Here is a 20,064-nt window from a genome sequence, read left to right on the forward strand (position 1 = left end):
TATGTATGTGTGTAAATGATGATTGATTTGCTCATGTACACAAGAGTGGCAGCTTGCTTTATTGGTGTTGTGCCTTTATTTACTAACAACATAGTGATGCTAAATATTGTATGAGGCGACTAGTATTATCAAACCCAAAATAGTGAGGGTCAAAAAATCGTTCCCTTGATAGTTGGGCTAGAGAAGCTTCTCACTTTGCATTATCAATCTCCGGCTTTTCTTCAAGTTAGTTGCTGCTGTTAACGCCAGCCATTTTTCAAGGAGTGATAAGCGAGGTTAGTCAACCTAAAGTTTCGAAGTGAGTTTTAAGTTACTCTTGAAATGTTTTACATGGAATCGCACTCTATCTTAGTAGTTTATTGGGCAGTTGCATGTAATATTGAAAACCTAGGTGAAAATTGAAATGTGGAAGTTCTGAGTGCTTCTCAACCTTTGCAGCGTTAACTCACCCTTGATGAAAATATCGATCGGTCACATGTTGCATCTCACGTTCAGCGCCACTGTTGAACACGGGGCGGACCATTTCATGTAGCCTAGCTTCTGATGGGTTCCCTTTGTATAAGAATGCTGATCTGATGGCTGTCATGAGGTACGCAGCCTTTTTCCAATCAGGACTTCCGGTACTCTTGAAAGCTAAAAAAAAATCAGAAATGGGGTTTTGACCACTAGTAAAAGTTCTCCCCGGATTGCTTTTCTATTTCCAAAATCATCTTTAACAAAGAAACTATGTTTTTATCGGTGTACTTATAAATAGTAGTAGCGAGTTCGTATTGAAGCAGGATGTATAATAGAAACGGCCAAATATAACCTGAAGTAACTATCTGCCGTTGGAAAAACAACCCGATATCCTCCAATTTCCTACCCGCGTCATCTTATATTGTGTCGTGGCTACTCTTACGGCAGTCTAATTTTGAAACCATACCAAAGCTAACCTTCCACGAATAGTGAATTTTTCCGGGTCCACTTTTTTTTACTTGCATCCTCGTTAAAAACTATTTTAAGCACCGAAGCACACTCGGGCACCTGTCCATAATCGAAAATATCGTGCGTTACATTTACGAAATGGCTCAGCGTGCCAGCCGACCTCGATGTGTCCATTTCTTACGCGGAGAGCTAGACAACATTACTTGATCTAATATTTTGAAGTTTTCCTATGGCATTTCGGGCTGTTTGAGGGACGCCGATTTTGCGAGTGCAGACCATCGCACTAGAGCATCAAGGGCTGAAGTAATGCCTGTATAGATCCAGTGTACTACTATGGGAGAAAACCCCCTACAAAAACAAATTGCACTCTTACAGCAGGACAGCGCGTTCACTCTGCTCTATTGCCATTCCAGAAACTCCTATATACTTAACTTTGGCACTGCACCCCAGAATAATGTCAAGAAATGCTCATAGGAAAGGGAATTGGTCAGCCAAACCCAAGAGAAAAACTCTGGCAAAAGCTGCAGGTCTATCGAAACAACGCACTCAGACGCCTGGATATCATAACAGACTATTAATTGATGAGTCCCCGCCTCCTAGAGTTATAAGGTGTCATCTCCGTTAGCACGTTTTAACCCGATCATCATAAAATGAAACTAAGCGTCATCCACAAACAGTTGGCAAAGTTATAAGCCGATTAATGCCATCGCAAATCCCGTTCTCAGAGATAATACCCAAAATTCGCCATAGAGGAAAGCAGATTTCCTTGGGAGATGCTCTTCACTCTGGCACAACTTCGATCTCAATATCCAGATCGTAAATTTCCTACTTATCAAGAATCAACCTTGATATACGCAATATAGGTCCTGAATGTTATATATTTCCAAATGACACCAATCATCTTTCTAATTGCTAAGGGTTTGAGAAAATCGGATAATACTTCGAGCTAACTCTGTGGCTAAGAGTTTTATAAATACAAAATTTAACTAATTCAAGCTGTGTTTTGCAGTTGGAAGCGGAATATACCAACTAGGCTTAGTGACTTTAAGATCCTTATCCACCCCTCTCTAGCTTTCTCTCATCGATGACTTTCTTCACTAGCTGTACTACACGTTTTTCTAAGCTTATATAGGTCAGTCTACAAAATGCACCAACTATCGTGGAATCAGCCTTCTTAATATCGCATATAAGGTCCTTTCAAGTGTATTGTGCGAAAGATTGAAGCCCACCGTGAACCAGCTGATTGGACCTTATCAGTGCGGCTTCAGACCTGGTAAATCTACCATCGACCAGATTTTCACAACGCGCCAAATCTTGGAAAAAACCCGTGAAAAGAGAATCGGCACACATCACCTCTTCGTCGACTTTAAAGCCGCCTTCGACAGCATGAAAAGGAGCTGCCTATATGCCGCTATGTCTGAATTTGGTTTCCCCGCAAAACTTATACGGCTGTGCAAAATGACGTTCAGTAACACCATCAGCTCAGTCAGGATTGGGAAGGACCTCTCCGAGCCGTTCGAAACTAAACGAAGTTTCAGACAGGGTGACCCCCTATCGTGCGATTTCTTTAATTTGATGCTGGAGAAAATTATACTAGCTGCAGAACTTAACCGGACTGGAACAATATTCTATAAAAGCTTGCAATTACTGGCATATGCTGATGGCATTGATATCATCGGCTTAAACACCCGCGCTGTTAGTTCTGCTTACTCCAAACTGGAAAAAGAAGCGGTAAAGATGGGTTTGATGGTGAATGAGGACAAAACGAAGTACCTGCTATCAGCGAGCAAAGAGTCAGCGCATACGCGCCTTGGCAACCACGCAACTGTTAGCAGCCATAATTTCTAAATAGTAAAAGACTTCGTTTATTTGGGAACCAGCATCAACACTAGCAACAACATAGCACTGAAATCCAGCGAAGAATAAATCTTGCCAATAAATGTTACTTTGAACTAGGTAGGTAATTGAAAAGTAAAGTCCTCTCTCGGCGAACGAAAATCATACTCTACAAGTCACTTATCGTACCCGTCCTGGGCAGAAGCATGGACCATGACAACAGCAGATGAAGCGGCTTTGGGAGTGTTCGAGAGAAAAGTTCTTCGAAAGATTTATGAACCTCTTCGCGTTGGCGATGGCGAGTACCGAAGAAGATTTAATGATGAGCTGTACGAGCTATACGCAGACATCAACATAGTCTAGCGAATTAAAACGCAGCGGCTGCGCTGGATAGGCCATGTTATGCGAATGAAAGATGGTGATCCGGCCAAGAAAGTGTTTCTATCGGAACCCGCCTATGGAAGCAGAGGTAGCGGGCGGCCCCCACTCCGTTGGAAGGACCAGGTGGAAAACGATTTAAACTCCCTTGGTGTGACCAATTGGCGCGGGTTGGCGGAGTGAAGGAGCGACTGGCGCGCCTTATTGGACGGCCATAACCGTTTAGAGGGTTAAGCGCCAATTAGGTAAGTAAGTAATATAGGTCAGACGAACGTTATTGTGGTGTCCTATTTTCTAAACCGTGGACGTGCAATAAGGTCAACGGAATTAACAACTACTACAACAACTAAGGCATGACGTGCCTGAATGCGTTTGTAACACTACAACCATCGTAGGAGTGCGGGTTCAAATCCCACTCCCGGGAGAAAGGGCTTTGAAGAGATTAACAAGGTATAATCGAAACAGATGTCACCTTGTCCGTCCTGATATCACGTTGTTTAAAATTTTCACAAACTTAAATAAATTATAAATTAAAAATTGCTTCAATTAATGTTTTCATACATTTAAAGCAATTAGGGCAATCCCCGCTTAACTCATACAAATGGAATTAACTTCAATTGACACTTATTCTCTTTCGAACTTTCGAATACAAATTAAAGTCAGTGAAATTATTTCGCAAATCGAAAGTGAAATTATGTCATAATCATCTGGGAATTAACGTTATTGACATTAATTCTCTTTTCAAATATTATTTTTCTCTTAACCAGTGCGTTTTAAAGTCAAATGACAATAATTCTGTTTCGGGTTGAGAATTAATGTCACTGACTTTAATTCGCTTTTGAAGGAGAATCGATGTTAGTTGACATTAATGCCGTGGACATTATTGCACTTCAACGATTAAGAGGGCAAGGACACCACCATGGCGTTTGTTGAGTCATCAATAAGGGAAACCTAGATAAGGCCCCCACCATTAAGTCACCAAGACCAGGTGGTATTTTAAGATTAGTTCCATTTACATTATTGCAAGTCACCTCTAAATGGAGTCCTTTCTCAATTCTAGGTTTGTGTACATCCTTCGCCCTTATGTTTATTAAAACACTCAATCTAATTCTTTCCCGACTTCGAATTGTTCGCCACATCGAAAATAATTTTGAATTTAAACTCGATTAGCTATCGAGATATCTATGGAAACTTTTTCGTTCGTCATTAGTTTCTGTCACTGAGCGTAAATCAAAGGCATTTAACAAAGTGATGATTCGATCAATTGCAAAGCTCATGAAGAAATTTGAATATTCTTTGAAGTGAAGTGACTTTCGTTATCGGAGATGACGCTTAACCTCAGAAGGTTTTAATTTGAACGAAATAACATATTATTATACATTAAAAAATAACAACAAAAATACATTCAAAACAAATAAGGAAGGCTAAGTTGGGGTGTAACCGAACATTACATAATCAGCTGAGCTCTTTAGAGACAAAATAAGGGCAATTCACCATGTATGAAAATGAACCTAGGGTAAGCCTGGAATGTGTTTGTATGACATAGGTATCAAATGGAAGGTATTAAAGAGTATTTTCAAAGGGAGTGGACCATATTTCTATAGGTGGACGTCTTTTCGATATACCGCCATAAAGGCGGACCAGGGCTGACCCAGATCATCATCTGTCGGGTACCGCTAATTTATTTATATATGTAATACCACGAGCAGTATTCCTGCCAAGATTCCAAGGGCTTTTGATTTCGCCCTGCAGAACTTTTTCATTTTCTTCTACTTAATATGGTAGGTGTCACACCCATTTTACAAAGTTTTTTCTAAAGTTATATTTTGCGTCAAAAAACCAATCCAATCACCATGTTTCATACCTTTTTCCATATTTGGTATAGAATTATGGCATTTTTTTTCATTTTTCGAAATTTTCGAAAATTTTCGGATTTCGCCAATTTTTATACGAAGATAAAGTGAGTTCAGATAAGTACGTGAACTAAGTTTAGTAAAGATATTTCGATTTCTGCTCAAGTTATCGTGTTAACGGCCGAGCGGAAGGACAGACGGTCGACTGTGTATAAAAACTGGGCGTGGCTTCCACCGATTTCGTCCATTTCGTCCAAACAGTTATCGTCATAGAAGCTATGCCCTTACCAAATTTCACAAGGATTGGTAAATTTTTGTTCGACTTATGGCATTAAAAGTGTTCTAGACAAATTAAATGAAAATGGGCGTAGCCACGCCCATTTTGAAATTTTCTTTTATTTTAGTATTTTGTTGCACCATATCATTACTGGGGTTGAATGTTGACATAATTTAGTTATAAACTGTAAAGATATTAAATTTTTTGTTAAAATTTGACTTAAATTTTTTTTTTTAAGTGGGCGTGTTCGTCATCCGATTTTGCTAATTTTTATTAAGCAGTAATAGGAGTAACGTTCCTGCCAAATTTCATCATGATATCTTCAACGACTGCCAAATTACAGCTTGCAAAGCTTTTAAATTACCTTCTTTCAAAAGTGGCGGTGCCACGCCCATTGTCAAGCATTATGAATTTTCTATTCTACGTCATAAGGTCAACCCACCTGCCAAGTTTCATCGCTTTATCCGTCTTTGGTAATGAATTATCGCACTCTTTCGGTTTTCGAAATTTTCGATACCGAAAAAGTGGGCGTGGTTATAGTCCCATTTCGTTCATTTTAAATAGCGATCTGAGATGAATGCCCAGGAACTTACATACCAAATTTCATTAAGATACCTCAAAATTTACTCAAGTTATCGTGTTTACGGACAGACGGACATGGCTAAATGAATTTCTTTTTTCGCCCAGATCATTTTGATATATAGAAGTCTATATCTATCTCGATTAGTTTATGCCGTTACGGATTACCGTTATGCCAAAAAAAAATTTAGCTGAGTATAAAAATATAAATATTTATTATAAACAATAAAATAAATTTGATTTAGGAAATACGCCGGAATTCTGGGCAACGTGCATCTGATGATAATGAATTAGCAAATGATAGCAATGATAGATAATTTGGTATTGTGGCAAACGGACAAGGAGGTCAGGGGAACCAGGGAGGGGACTTTCGCTAGACATCTTGCTTTATGAATAATTTTGTTATAGGAAAACTTCATATTAGCTTGCAGTTTTAAACTTGGACCCTTGAGAGATAACCATTGCTTACAAGAGCGATATCACTCCTATTATCAAACCTTTTGACTAAGTTGGAAATACGTAATCAAGTAACACCAAGAACTCTGATGTAACTAAAACAAGGGGTTGCTTTCTTCTCATGAAATCGATTGAAGACGAGTTGCAGCAATAGCACTGTGCAATCCTTTTGTGATTCATGCAGTTCCGAATTGCTTTGAGGAATAGTTGAATACTACTAGGAAATACGCAACCGAGCAGATAGGACCTCATTTAGGTCTTACAAAGTAAAACTGGTTTTCGGTAAAACATTGGTGATATTTTCAAGAGCGATCCCGTATTCCTACCGATGTCTAGTTTCCCGCAACTGAGACAGTAATTCTAAAGATTTCTTGCCTATTTGGTAATCTTGTTCATTTGCCTTTGATGCTCCCGAGGGCTACCATTTACGGAAAATCCGTCATGTATCTGTGTTTCTTTTGCTCGATTTGAGTGAAGGATGCATCACGACCATTAACGCCCCTGCACTTGAAAGTGCCTCTTCTAAGGACGGAAGGAAGGAATTACGCCCGCTTGACTGTCTGTGGACGCGCATACCTCCAGCCCTCCCACAGAGTCTTCCGACAAGGGAATAGAGGCCTTCTCAGTACCCATTACTTCCGAGTCAGGAAAATGAATTGAAAGCGAGACCTACATTTGCAAAGAGAAAACTCTAGACTCCACGCCACAGTCTATATCGAAAATTATCGTTATGGATCAAGTACCAAGTTTAAAATGTCAGTCAGGAAAGTGGATTGAAAGCGAGATCTATAGTTTCTTAGAGAAAATCGTCGGTGTATATAAAGTATCAAGTTCAAAATATCAGACGGTAGAAACGTGCTCTTTCCAAAAGTTCTGTTTATCCTGTCCTTCCCAAGCCTCACATGGTCGGTATCGATCTCCAGTTCCTACCCCAGCGGGTTAGGGGATCAGAATATACCCGCGGTAGGTATGCCTGTCGTAAGAGGCGACTAAAATACCAGATTCAAGGGGCTGTGTAGCGCAACCTTTCAGGTTGCCAGCGCAATATATAGCTTCTCCAAACCCAATTGTCAACCTCACCTATCCGCGGCGAATCCTGTTTCACTAACAGACTAGGCTCTGGCGACCCCAAGCTCCTCATGGAACTTGGGGGTAGGGAGGGAGGGAATGGCCTGAAGGTTTAATGTGGCCACATAAATTGTTCCCGAGATGGTCGGGCTAGCACCTTAATGGTGCTATGGCACCGGAGCGTACCGGATTTGTATCCGGCAAAGGACCATCACATCTATAACACTCCCCAAAGCCTTCGGGGAGCAACCTTATCGCTACAACAACAACAACAACATCTCCAGTTCCTTTTACGCCATCGAACGGTTCTAAATGCGCTTGTTCTCGATAGGGGTATTGGGTTCATCATTTCCTTTTTTAATAAAAAAAAGAAGCTCCTTTTTTATTAATAATACCTATGCAAGGCGGCCGGCTCAGTATGGCTATCTCTACTATATTGAAGCACCACGCACAAAAGCGTACGACAGTACGAGAGCGAAGAGTCTCACAATTAAATCCAATCACCATTGCTGAGGAGGAACGTAATCTGTCTCGAGGAACCCACATTACTCGGACAAACTTTCGACCTGGTTGCTACAGAATACTTAGGGCTAGATTCAAAAATTTCACGAAGGCACTCAGGTTTAATGTCACTCAATAAAGTGAGTAAACATCCACCACAAGACATTAATCATTTTTCACGTGACCCATAAACAAACTCATATATACACCCAATGAGCTACGCTCATATCCGCTGCATTGCTTTAAATAATATTTGGCGGTCATCATCATCAAATAATAATCCCATCCTAGGTTTTATTTTAGTTTCAAGTGGCGGGCCTAAGCCAACACGCAACCTGTGTTGGGGGGTCGTTGCTTACTTCAGTGAAATATTGATAAAAAAAATTGCCCACCGTGGGCCGACTGAATGGACCTTATCAGTGTCGCTTCAGACTTGGTAAATCTACCATAGACCAGAAAATCTGTGAAAATAGAACTGACACACAACAAATAATCCTCGATTTTAAAGTCGCTATCAATAGCACGAAAAAAAGCTACGTACATACATACAGCGATGTCTGAGTTTGGTTTCCCTTTCGAAACTCATGCGAATGAAGGAAGATTTTCTACCCCAGAGAGTGTTCTTAGCGGGACACCCCTATGGAAGAAGATGGTTCCCGAGCGTTGTAGAGCGATTTAGGCTCCCTTTGAGTTTTCGATTGGCGCCAAGAAGCGCATAAAAGAAGCGAGCGGGGTATTGTGTTGGACGGCCAAAGACGTTTAAGCCGTTAAGCGCCAATTAAGTAAGTAAGTAAGCAAAGTTATAAGTTCAAGGTAACTAAGTAAGGCATTTAGACTGTTGCAATTGCTAACAAGAGATCAGTATATAGCCATAAACAATTTCCCATATTATTATCGTACCTGAGTTGTGGTCTCACCTAACTACCCAGTCGTGAGCTTTTTTTTACATAACCTTTTACTAGCTTCGCTTCAACTTATAAAGAGCTTTTTATATTTGTAAAAGCTCGCGCTTTGGTGCGTAGACTTAAGTATTTTCTAAATTTTGGTTTTTATTCATGGTTATCTTACCAAATATAATTTTGAAACCAAAAATCGTTATCAAAAAGGACCAAAAATGATTTTTTTAGACTTTGTCGAGTTAGCCGCGAGTCAGGGTAGGACTATAAAGCGCTGAAAACGTAATACATACATACATCTTTCTTATTTTTCATACTTTGCACATTGACAACCACAAACGTCAGGACTAAAAAGTTTGTTGCTTCCCTGTGACGAATAAAAGCTTGCTTAGACATTTAATGCCTCCTGGGCTTTCTCCTTCCTTTGCTTTCACCAGAAAACATAACATAGCAAAGGCGCTGTGCCTTAATTCGGTGGACTATGTTGATGTCCACAAATATCACGTAGAACTTTTTCCCAGAACCGATGCAACATGTAGATTTGAGAAGACATGGTTTTATTTCTGAATTTCCCACTTTGTCCAAAGTGAGATTTGTTGCCAAGAATAATTCTTTCCTTTATTTCTTATAATACCAGACTAAGCTGGTGATGTGGCTCTTTCTTTTCACGGTCTTTTTCCAACTTGTGGCACATCGAAAATTTGCTCCAAGGTCTGAAGTCGCTCTTAAAAGGTCCAATCAGTTGAAAGCTGTCTGTGCAATTGTTAACGCAGTTTGCCGCCATATTTGAATATCTCTGCAGGCGTTTTCGGGTTACGTATTAGCATCTTTCCTGGATGTTTAATTGCTACCTCCTGCTAAAAGGGCAGCGATTGTTCCGTCCATACTCTTAGAATTTTCTACGGCAATTGACGCCATTGTTGAAACCTTAATTTTTTCGCCGAAAATGTTGGTGAAATTCCATCTCTTCATACTAACGTCTATCTCGACATTCGAGCTCAACAGCGTTTTCTTTTCAGCGCTCCTTGCCGTCCCGTTGCTCAATACCAATATTTTCCTATATATTTTTTTCGGTTTGAAGTGCCTTCAGATAGCTCCGGCGTTATAGTGATCCGATTCGAGGTAGGGACATCGAATCTCGCGAGCATCTAAAACACTTTAGGTATGCCGTTAGCCTATCGAAACATGGAATATGTAGCTTGATGCATTTTTTATACTTAGCTGAGCAGAGCTCACAGAGTATATTAATTTTGTTCGCTTAACGGTACCCCGTAACGGCATAAACTCTTCGAGATAGATATAGACTTCTATACATCAAAATGATCTGGTCGAAAAAAGAAATTCATTTAGCCATGTCCGTCCGTCCGTCTGTCCGTCTGTCCGTAAGCACGATAACTTGAGTAAATTTTGAGGTACGTTCATGAAATTTGGTACGCAAGTTCCTTGGCAGTGATCTCAGATCACTATTTACAATGAACGAAATCGGACTATAACCACGCCCATTTTTTCGATATCGAAAATTTCGAAAAACCAAAAAGTGCGATAATTCCTTACCAAAGACGGATAAAGCGATGAAACTTGGTAGGTGGGTTGACCCTATGACGCAGAATAGAAAATTAGCACAATTTTGTACAATGGGCGTGGCACGCCCACTTTTAAAAGAAGGTAATTTAAAAGTTTTGGAAGCTGTAATTTGGCAGCTGAGTATGTAATGTTCGGTTACACCCGAACTTAGCATTCCTTACTTGCTTTTGTTTGTACCGGAAGCTGGGTAAGGAAACTGCAAATTTTATATTTCATAATTTTTTAATAATAAGATAGGTAGGTATAATGGCTGCGATGTGTTGTTGTTTTTGTTGTTGTAGCGATAAGGACAATACGCGAAGGTTTTGGGGCGTGTTATCGATGTTGATGGTCCTTGTCGGATATAGATTCGTTACGTTCCGGTCATAAACACCAGCTCGAGAATGTTTTAGTATGACCACATGGAACCTTCTAGGCCATCCCGCACTTCCACTCCATAGATCCATGAAGAATCTGAGGTCGCCAGAGCCTCGGCTGCCAAAGAGACAGGAGTCGTCACGGGTAGAACCGATAAATTGCGTTTGTTACCCCTTGAAAGGGAAGCGATACACAAACCCTAGATTCAGTTTGGTATATTAGTTGCCATACTTACAGCGGGTATATTCTGACCCCCTAACCCGCTGGGTGAGCGGAATAGCCATCTTTTCCGCATGCGTTCCCGAGGACCAATGACCGGCGCAGACCACTATAAGTTTATGGGTGTCGGCCTTAGATCTACCCAGTAGACACTTTGTCCCCCTTTCATTGTAGTCTGGTCATGTAGCTATTCAAATTATTCAGCCCGTGCTGCTCTTTCACTTTTGCTGAGCTTTGTTCACGTAAAAATTCCCCATTTTCCTCTGCCTACTTCGACGCTACCTATTCCCTCTCCACCTTCCGATAAGCCCCCACGTGCCAGTTCATCAGTCAAATATAACATCTTATAAATTATAAAATTGTTCTTCCGAATCAATCCGATATATATGTAATTTACTTTGGCAGTTATTATATTTCTTCCGCTGGCGAGTCCGACCACTGTGCAGTGACCCAAACGCGAACAAAAAGAATAAATTTTGGCTCAAATGCGTAAAGCTGGCAATCATATTCTTACCTAACATATGATTGTATGCTCTGTCTAGCGGTAATATGATGGAATAAATATATGAAGAGCAAGCCCACTAAGAACAACAACAAAAAGAAAATAATACAAAAATAAAAGCGAATAAAAAAAGCTTATTCCTAGCGAAAAATCGAAATGTGAACTTTTGTGAGTAACTGGAATTCAGTAAAGGCGAAGAGCTTCATCCGTTTGGACGTCGGTGGAAAAAGTGGATGTGAAAACAAGCGGAACTAATCCTACACACAAACATACATAATTGTACCTAAATCCATGCTTAGTGCAATATATAACAACAATTGTTACAACGACCCTAAACGCGATTAAATAAAGAAGAATTAAAATAAAAAAATAATTAAAAAAAAAGAAACAAAATGAAATTTATTTGAATTAAAAAAAATATTCATAGGTCAGTGCAAAAAGAAAGAAGGAAATAAAAAAAGTTGTTTGGTTTCCAACTAAAATTTAAATATTTAAGTTAAACAATAAAAAAATAAAATTTAAAAAAATTGTGGAAAAAGTGAAAAAAATTGCATACAAAATAGCGCAGAAAATTTACATGAAGTAAAAAAATTTGGTTATTGTGTTTTCCTTTTTGGCCATTCGACCCACTTTCTACTCGACAACACTTAACACTTCCACAATGCCATCGGAAAAATCAATTTACAATCCAAATCCGGCTATAAGTCGTGACGCTTACATATCCAGCATGGCTGAGTATAAAAAATTCTATGATGAATCTTTGGAGAATCCTGAAGAATTTTGGATGCGCGTAGCTAAACAATTTCATTGGGAAACGCCAGCCGAGCCAAAAAAGTTCCTGCAATACAATTTTAATATAACGAAAGGACCAATATCCATTAAATGGATGGAAGGTGCCTCCACAAATATTTGCTATAATTTATTAGATCGTAATGTACGCAATGGATTGGGCGATACAATCGCTTATTATTGGTAAGCAAAGAAAGGACGAACATTTTAAATTTCTATTCATTTCGAAGGACGAAAAACAGAAATTGGAAATAAATATCATAATATGATGACGCATTTGTATGCATGCAGCATTCAATATTTGTTTGTGCAAGGATAACCTTTACTTTCCTTTCGCTTTGTTTCTGTACAAATTCTGTTTTGAACCTCATTCTGTTCGAAAAAGAAAAAATCGATTTTTTCTTTGTTATCACGAATACAATCACAGAGTTCGCCTGTCAAAGCAGTAGCGATATAAAAACAATGAGCGAGATTCGTAAGCTACTTATCGTGTCCTGCCAACAGAGGCATAGCCAGTGTTGAACCAGAGGATATGAGCAGGCAGTTTACTCAATCGCACAGTGGTCGATTTGCACTCACTAGCGGCGCAAACCAAACAAGTAAGGAAGGCTAAGTTCGGGTGTAACCGAACATTACATACTCATACAAAATAAGAGAAAATCACCATGTAGGAAAATGAACCTAAGGTAACCCTGGAATGTGTTTGTATGACATTGGTATCAAATTAAAGGTATTATTGAAGGGTTTAAAAGGGAGTGAACCTTAATTCTATAGGTGGACGCCTTTTCGAGATATCGCCATAAAGGTGGACCAGGGGTGACTCTAGAATCTGTTTGTACGATATGGGTATCAAATGAAAGGTGTTAATGAGTATTTTAAAAGGGAGTGGTGGTACTTTTATGTATATGTGAAGGCGTTTTCGAGATATTGACCAAAATGTGGACCAGGGTGACCCAGAACATCTGTCGGGTACCGCTAATTTATTTATATATGTAATACCACGAACAGTATTCCTGCCAAGATTCCAAGGGCTTTTGATTTCGCCCTGCAGAACTTTTTCATTTTCTTCCTACTTAATATGGTAGGTGTCACACCCATTTTACCAAGTTTTTTCTAAAGTTATATTTTGCGTCAGAAAACCAATCCAATCACCTTGTTTCATCCCTTTTTTCGTATTTGGTATGTAATTATGGAATTTTTTTCATTTTTCGAAATTTTCGATATCGAAAAAGTGGGCATGGTCATAGTCGGATTTCGACCATTTTTTATTACCAAGATAAAGTGAGTTCAGATAAGTACGTGAACTAAGCTTAGTAAAGATATATCGATTTTTGCTCACGTTTTCATGTTAACGGCCGAGCGTAAGGACAGACGGTCGACTGTGTATAAAAACTGGGCGTGGCTTCAACCGATTTCGCCCATTTTCACAGAAAACAGTTATCGTCAAAGAAGCTATGCCCTTACCAAATTTCACAATGATTGGTAAATTTTTGTTCGACTTATGGCATTAAAAGTGTTTTAGACAAATTAATTGAAAAAGGGCGTAGCCACGCCCATTTTGAAACTTTCTTTTATTTTTGTATTTTGTTGCACCATAACATTATTGGAGTTAAATGTTGACAGAATTTACTTATATACTGTAAAGTTATTAAATTTTTTGTTAAAATTGGGCTTTTAAAATTATTTTTTTCAAGAAGTGGGCGTGGTCGTTATCCGCTTTTGCTAATCTTTATTTAGCACACATATAGTAATAGGAGTAACGTTCCTGCCAAATTGCATCATGATGTCTTCAACGACTCCCAAATTACAGCTTGCAAAACTTTTAAATTACCTTCTTTTAAAAGTGGGCGGTGCCACGCCCATTGTCCAAGATTTTACTAATTTTCTATTCTGCGTCATAAAGTCAACCCACCTACCACGTTCAATCACTTTATCCGTCCTTGGTAATGAATTATCGCAGTTTTTCGGTTTTTCGAAATTTTCGATATCGAAAAAGTGGCCGTGGTTATAGTCCGATTTCGTTAATTTTAAATAGCGATCTGAGGTGAGTGCCCAGGAACGTGCATACTAAATTTCATCAAGGTACCTCAAAATTTACTCAAGTGATCGTGTTTACGGACGGACGGACGGACATGGCTAAATGAATTTCTTTTTTCGTCCAGATCATTTTGATATACAGAAGTCTATATCTATCTCGATTAGTTTATGCCGTTACAGGGTACCGTTATGCGAACAAAATTAATATAATCTGTGAGTATAAAAATTTGGCCCTTATTCATTGGACTATTAGTTGTATGGTGTCTTCCTTATAATAATCCTTATTTTTCTGTACTAATGTCATCAAGCATAAGGTTCATCTGAAAGATAACGGCATAAAATAAGTAGATTATAACAACCTGGTTATAAGGCTTATAGATCAATTAAAATAAGGCTTAGATAAAACCTTATAATAAGTTACTACTGGCTGTATTGTGCCTTTTTGTGTAAGGCTTGTGAGACAAATGAGATCAGCCTTACATAAGGCTTAGGGATATAGGGATGTAGGGATGTACTATTTTGCTACTGTTTTACTAATTTAGTACTGTGATGTGCGTAAAAAAGCCAAACGCGTTATTGGAAATGGAAACATGAAAAAAAGGAAATCGGAAGAATAAGTAGAGGAAGTTGGAGGGAAGTCGGAAAAGTTAAGAGAAAAATAAGAAGAAGGATAGTGAGAGTAAGAATAGGGGCAATGGCTTGACACAAATAACCTCTTTTTACTTCTTTGGAAGGAGGAAAATTAAGAATAAGGATAAGATTAAGAGTAATAGTGAGGGTTAGACTTGGATAAGATCAAGAGCGGGAAGAGTAAGAGGAAAAGCGGGAAGATTTACGTAAGAATGACAGGGATAGGCAAATTGAATGAGCCGATTAGGCTAAACTAGAAAATGCAGATATGAGAGGAATGAAGATAGGGAGAGGGTTAGGCAGACGAGAGGCAGGTGGATAGATAGACACAGCAGAACAATGTCGGGTTGGATCATACAGCTGGGAGTATTTCATGTTTGTAAAAACTTTTCAAAGGTTAGCCAGAGTTGTTTAAAATAAAATTCTGATAAACCAAAGTTTTTTTTTTACCATCAGTGAAATCTACATATAAGCTCTGATCGGTTGATATATTTTGACACGATCCACCTCTTTCTGCTCAATGAGCATACCTCAACGTTTTATTTACAGAGATAAATGGTGGATCTTGGGACCGTATACCGGCAGTCCCCAGTTTTCATAATACAAGCCTCTCAAATTTTGTGGGCGTGTAGTCTTTTTTTAAACGGTTTTATTTAGCTTGACTCTGTGTAGCGCACAGAATTTTGAAATTGAAATTTAAGTAACTTCCCGATAAGCTAAAAGCTTGAAACATGGAATATGGTTCAGAACCCAATGACAATGCATTAATAAGAAAAAACTCTGGCGCATGGATCGAAATATTTCAAAAAATCGTATTTGTGGTCCGATTGGGCTCATATTTGGAACACATAATACATACATGAATAGAAAGCGACCTATGAAAAAATCGGCGCTAAGTGCCGCAAGGATCGAGATATTCAAAAAACTCGTATTTGTTGTCCGATTTGGCTCATTTTTGGAACAAATATTACATACAGTCCGGTAGGAGTAAAATCAAAATACTTTGGAGTTCGAAGAGGGAGAAGCATACGTGGCACTGTGTCGAGTAAAGTCTTTGGAAGGATTATGTATTGAGGAGTTACAATTTCAATCCCTTCCAGGACGACGAAAGCGGAACGGATGTGCATCCTCTTGCAAGTTCGTCAGCCATCACATTGCCCGGTATATCGGTGTGGCCAGGCACCCATACCACACTGAGGAAGTTTGTGTTAAGAGATTTGCCGCACTTCTCTACTGTCCTGGACTTACATGTGACCCATCCAAACGCTTTTAGTGCAGCCTGGCTGTCAGAGTAAATACAAATTTTATTATAGCCGTGAACAGCATTTATCAGGTGATCAACGGCATCATTTATAGCAGCCACCTCCGCCTGAAATACGCTGCAATGATCGGGTAGGCTAAATGATAGATTCCACCCTAGTTGTGGTGCAAAGATCCCGCTGCCCACCTTTTTATCCAGTTTGGAGGTGACAGTATATATCTGCAGCCTATCGCTCAGGTCCGGCGGCTCCTTAACCAATAATCCCAATCCGGAATAAGAACTTTGTACTTTATATCGAAAAGTATAGTCGGGGCGCAATAGTCCGACGAAAGCGAATCCAGATTCTTAACGCTTTTATTTATTTGTCTGATCAACGTCCTAGATTGATGAGGAGTGTGATGACTAGTACCTAAGACCTACCTAATTAGTTTAGATCTTTTAGTATTATTATTACTTAATGTAAGTATTGTTTTCAATAAAACCGTTTAGCCTAAATTTTTTTTTAAATATTGTATATTTTATTCATTTCGTTGTTGTTTTTTTTTTTTTAAGGGTTCTTAAATAAATTTGAAACTGACTAATACCAACTCGACCCAAAAGGGACTAGAAAGGATCAATTATGCCCCAATGTAGACAAACGAGATCAATCGGATACCACTCTCTTTAGGGATTAATTGCACGATTTTTTGCAGGGCTATCTCACTGCACTCCACAACACGTATGTATTTGTCTTTTAAGCATAAGGGAATACTAAGTTTATAGCGCCTAAAACCAATACATATAACAAAAAACTTTCAGAGCGTAAGCACTCATATACCTACATATGATAAGTGCACTCTTCTTCCCACAGCAACATTTTAGACTACGGGAGGGATGGAATCGTGGGGGTTTAAACCTCTTTCATTACCTTTTGATATAATGCTTTCACTTGGCAGGCCAAATACATACAATGCATATGTTATTTGTGTATAAAGTCCCTCAATCGGACGATTGAATTATTGAATAATGAAAGTTCAACATGAATATACAGAGATAAAACCAGCACTGGACAGTAAAAAATACAAAACAAGTTGTTAGACCAAGTCACAGAAGGTATTTTGCAGAACAATAAACTGAGACAAATATTTATTTCCGCCTCCCCATACCTCATTTTACTTCTTTTGTTTAATATAATTAATCTTATCAGACATAAAAGCAACTTTGAGCTTGACGTCTGGTCTATGCGATGTACACGAATTAATAGATTTTTAAAATGATAGACAGATTAAGAATTAAATTTAACCTGAAACCCGATCTTATTTATAGAACAGCAAAAACTAATTGCAATGCAGTCTAAGCACTTTCACATAGACTTAAGAAATCCTTTGCTTTAAGTTTAAATCCTAGAATATACGTATGAGTTATTCATCTTCATGCAAAATTGGGGATACGAAACGTCTTGTTGCATAAAATTTAAAACTTTTTTATAGCCTCTAGAAAACTTCTAAAGTAGTGCGAGCCTTAATTTTTGGCTTATATAACATTTTCTACTTATAAATAAGTCGCACTCTAATGTACTTGCTAGACTGCTTTGGCTAATTTTGGTTTTAAATTATTTTTGGAAGTCCGGGAAAGGTTTAAAATGTGAGATATGAAAAATATTAGGAACTGGCTGACCGGGCAAACTTCGGTCCACCTCAGAATCTATATATGTCTGCATTATGGTGGTTTAGCGTTTACTATGCGCAAACGGAAGGACGGGTGCGAGCTGTAGTAATGGTAAGCAAACAGCTGCATTCATATATGCTGCCTAATTACACTACTGAGGACCTCGTAGTGGTGGCCGTTGAGCAATGGAATAAGCAGGCACTTATCCTGGCATCCTGCTACATGGCCCATGCTGCGGAGGTTCCACCGATGGAGTGCAAGAGGCTAGTACAGGACGAGGGGCGCAAAGGGCGGTAGGTCATAGGCGCGGATGCAAATGCGCAACACAATGCGTGGGGAGGAGCAGATACGAACGAAAGAGGCGAATCTCTATTTTGTTACATCCTGCAAACCAATTTGCAGATAGCCAACAGGGGAAATGTCCCTACATACATTGGTCCAACATCCAGCAATGTTTTGGATATTACACTGAGCTCCCAACGTGATATATCAAGGTATGATTGGATGGTTCTTGATAGACCATCCTTCTCCGACCATGCGTATATCAGCTTCAGCATCCCCCTAAAGAGGGAGAGAGAAAGCAGGAACCTTTAGAAACCCTAGGTCAACAAACTGGATTAAATTCCAGAAACAGATAGAAACGAAACTAGGACAACCCAAAGAGGTTGCCAATGTGGAAGAACTGGGGGAGTCTGATGAATTCCTAACAAGGATGCTTATGCCTGCGTATAACAAAGCTTGTCCTCTAAGAAAATTCAGAGGAAAAGTAAAGCCGCCATGGTGGAGCAATGAGCTGAGTCTTCTAAGAAGACAGGTAAAAGAAATGTTTAAGCTAGCAAAGACCGTGGAAAGCGAAGCATGTCGGGACGAGTACAGGGATCTACTGAGATCTACAAGCGTGAAATTTCCAGGGCGAAGAGAATCTCATGGAAAAGTTTCTGTACGGACATAGAGTGCTCCAGCAAAACAGCACGGTTAAGAAAAGTCCTAGCAAGGGGAAATATAGTCCAGGGACTAATAAAGAAAGAGAACGGGGAATGGTCACGTAATAGTGAGGAATCCCTTGAGGTGCTTCTCGATACACATTTCCCATCGGGAGATGGTTTAGAAGAGCCAACAGGCAGCACTCACACTTCGATCACGGAGCACGTAGTGCCGGGCTTGGTGACCGATACCAAGATCGAATAGGCAGTGAAGACGTTTTCTAAGTTTAAATCGCCAGGCCTAGATGGTATATTCCCGGCCATGCTACAAGTTTCAAGTAGGGCGGTCGTGGAATGGCTTAAAATATTAATCGATGGGTGCATAAGACTGAATCATGTACCGCACTCTTGGAGAACTGCTCGTATATCTTCCTACGAAAGGCGGGAAAGATCGGTCACGTGTATCCCAAAGACTATAGACTCATTAGCTTAACATCATTTCTGCTCAAAACCTTTGAGAGGCTGATATATGTGTACATAAAGTCCAACGTGGATGAAAAGCTGCTCTAAACAACACAACATACGTACACCAAAATCAAGTCGGTAGACACCGCATGGCATAGGGTGGTAATAAGCGTAGAGAAAGCCCTGGAATATAAGGAATATGCTATAGGAGTCTTCTTAGACATTGCCGGGGTTTCAGTTATGATTCTAAATGGGCGATTATGGATGGTCTTAATTACATTAAAGTACATCCAGCCTTAACCAGATGGATCACAATGGGGATTGTACGAGGCCACGAAATCAGTGGACAGGAGAACGCCGCAGGGACGGGTGCTATCACCTCTGCTGTGGACGCTGGTCATCAACCAACTACTCAGGCGATTTGATGAGGGACCCGTAAAACTTACGGCTTACGTGGATGATGTTGCAATTGTCATAAGTGGAAAGTGCCTTCCAACGATTAGCTCATGGTCTTGTTTACAAAGAGGTACAAGGTCCCAAATTGGATCAGGCCTAAGTTAGGAGGGGTGACCCTACAGGAGAAACCTTGCACAAAGTATCTAGGAATCATCCTAGACAGTAAGCTGTCATGGAAGCTCAACGTGGAGGAGAGGGTGAAGAAGGCTTCAACGGCACTTTATGCATGTAAAGGAATGCTGGGGTGAACGTGGGGCTTATCGCCCTCTCTTTCTCATTGGGTTTTTACAGCGATTGTAAGCCCTATCCTATACTATGCAGTTCTTGTTTGGTGGAAAGCCACGCAAAAAGCAACCTACCTCAAAAAATTAGAGGGGTATGCAGACTATCAATGCTTAGCATTACGGGAGCCCTGAAAACAACCCA

At 39.6% G+C, this 20,064-nt stretch overlaps 1 protein-coding gene across 1 annotated transcript in view; it reads left to right on the top strand.

Moving 5' to 3' along the window:
* The first annotated feature begins 11,602 nt into the window (after nt 1–11,602).
* Nucleotides 11,603–20,064, top strand: part of AcCoAS (acetyl coenzyme A synthase) — a 62,231-nt gene continuing 53,769 nt past the window's right edge. Inside the window, exon 1 of the mRNA XM_067786920.1 lies at nt 11,603–12,402. Coding sequence (XP_067643021.1) covers nt 12,092–12,402 — 311 coding nt within the window. The 5' untranslated portion in view covers nt 11,603–12,091. The remainder of the gene's footprint in view (nt 12,403–20,064) is intronic.

This window comes from Eurosta solidaginis, chromosome 5 (genome assembly GCF_040869045.1).
Source record: "Eurosta solidaginis isolate ZX-2024a chromosome 5, ASM4086904v1, whole genome shotgun sequence".
Classification (NCBI taxonomy): Eukaryota; Metazoa; Arthropoda; class Insecta; order Diptera; family Tephritidae; genus Eurosta; species Eurosta solidaginis.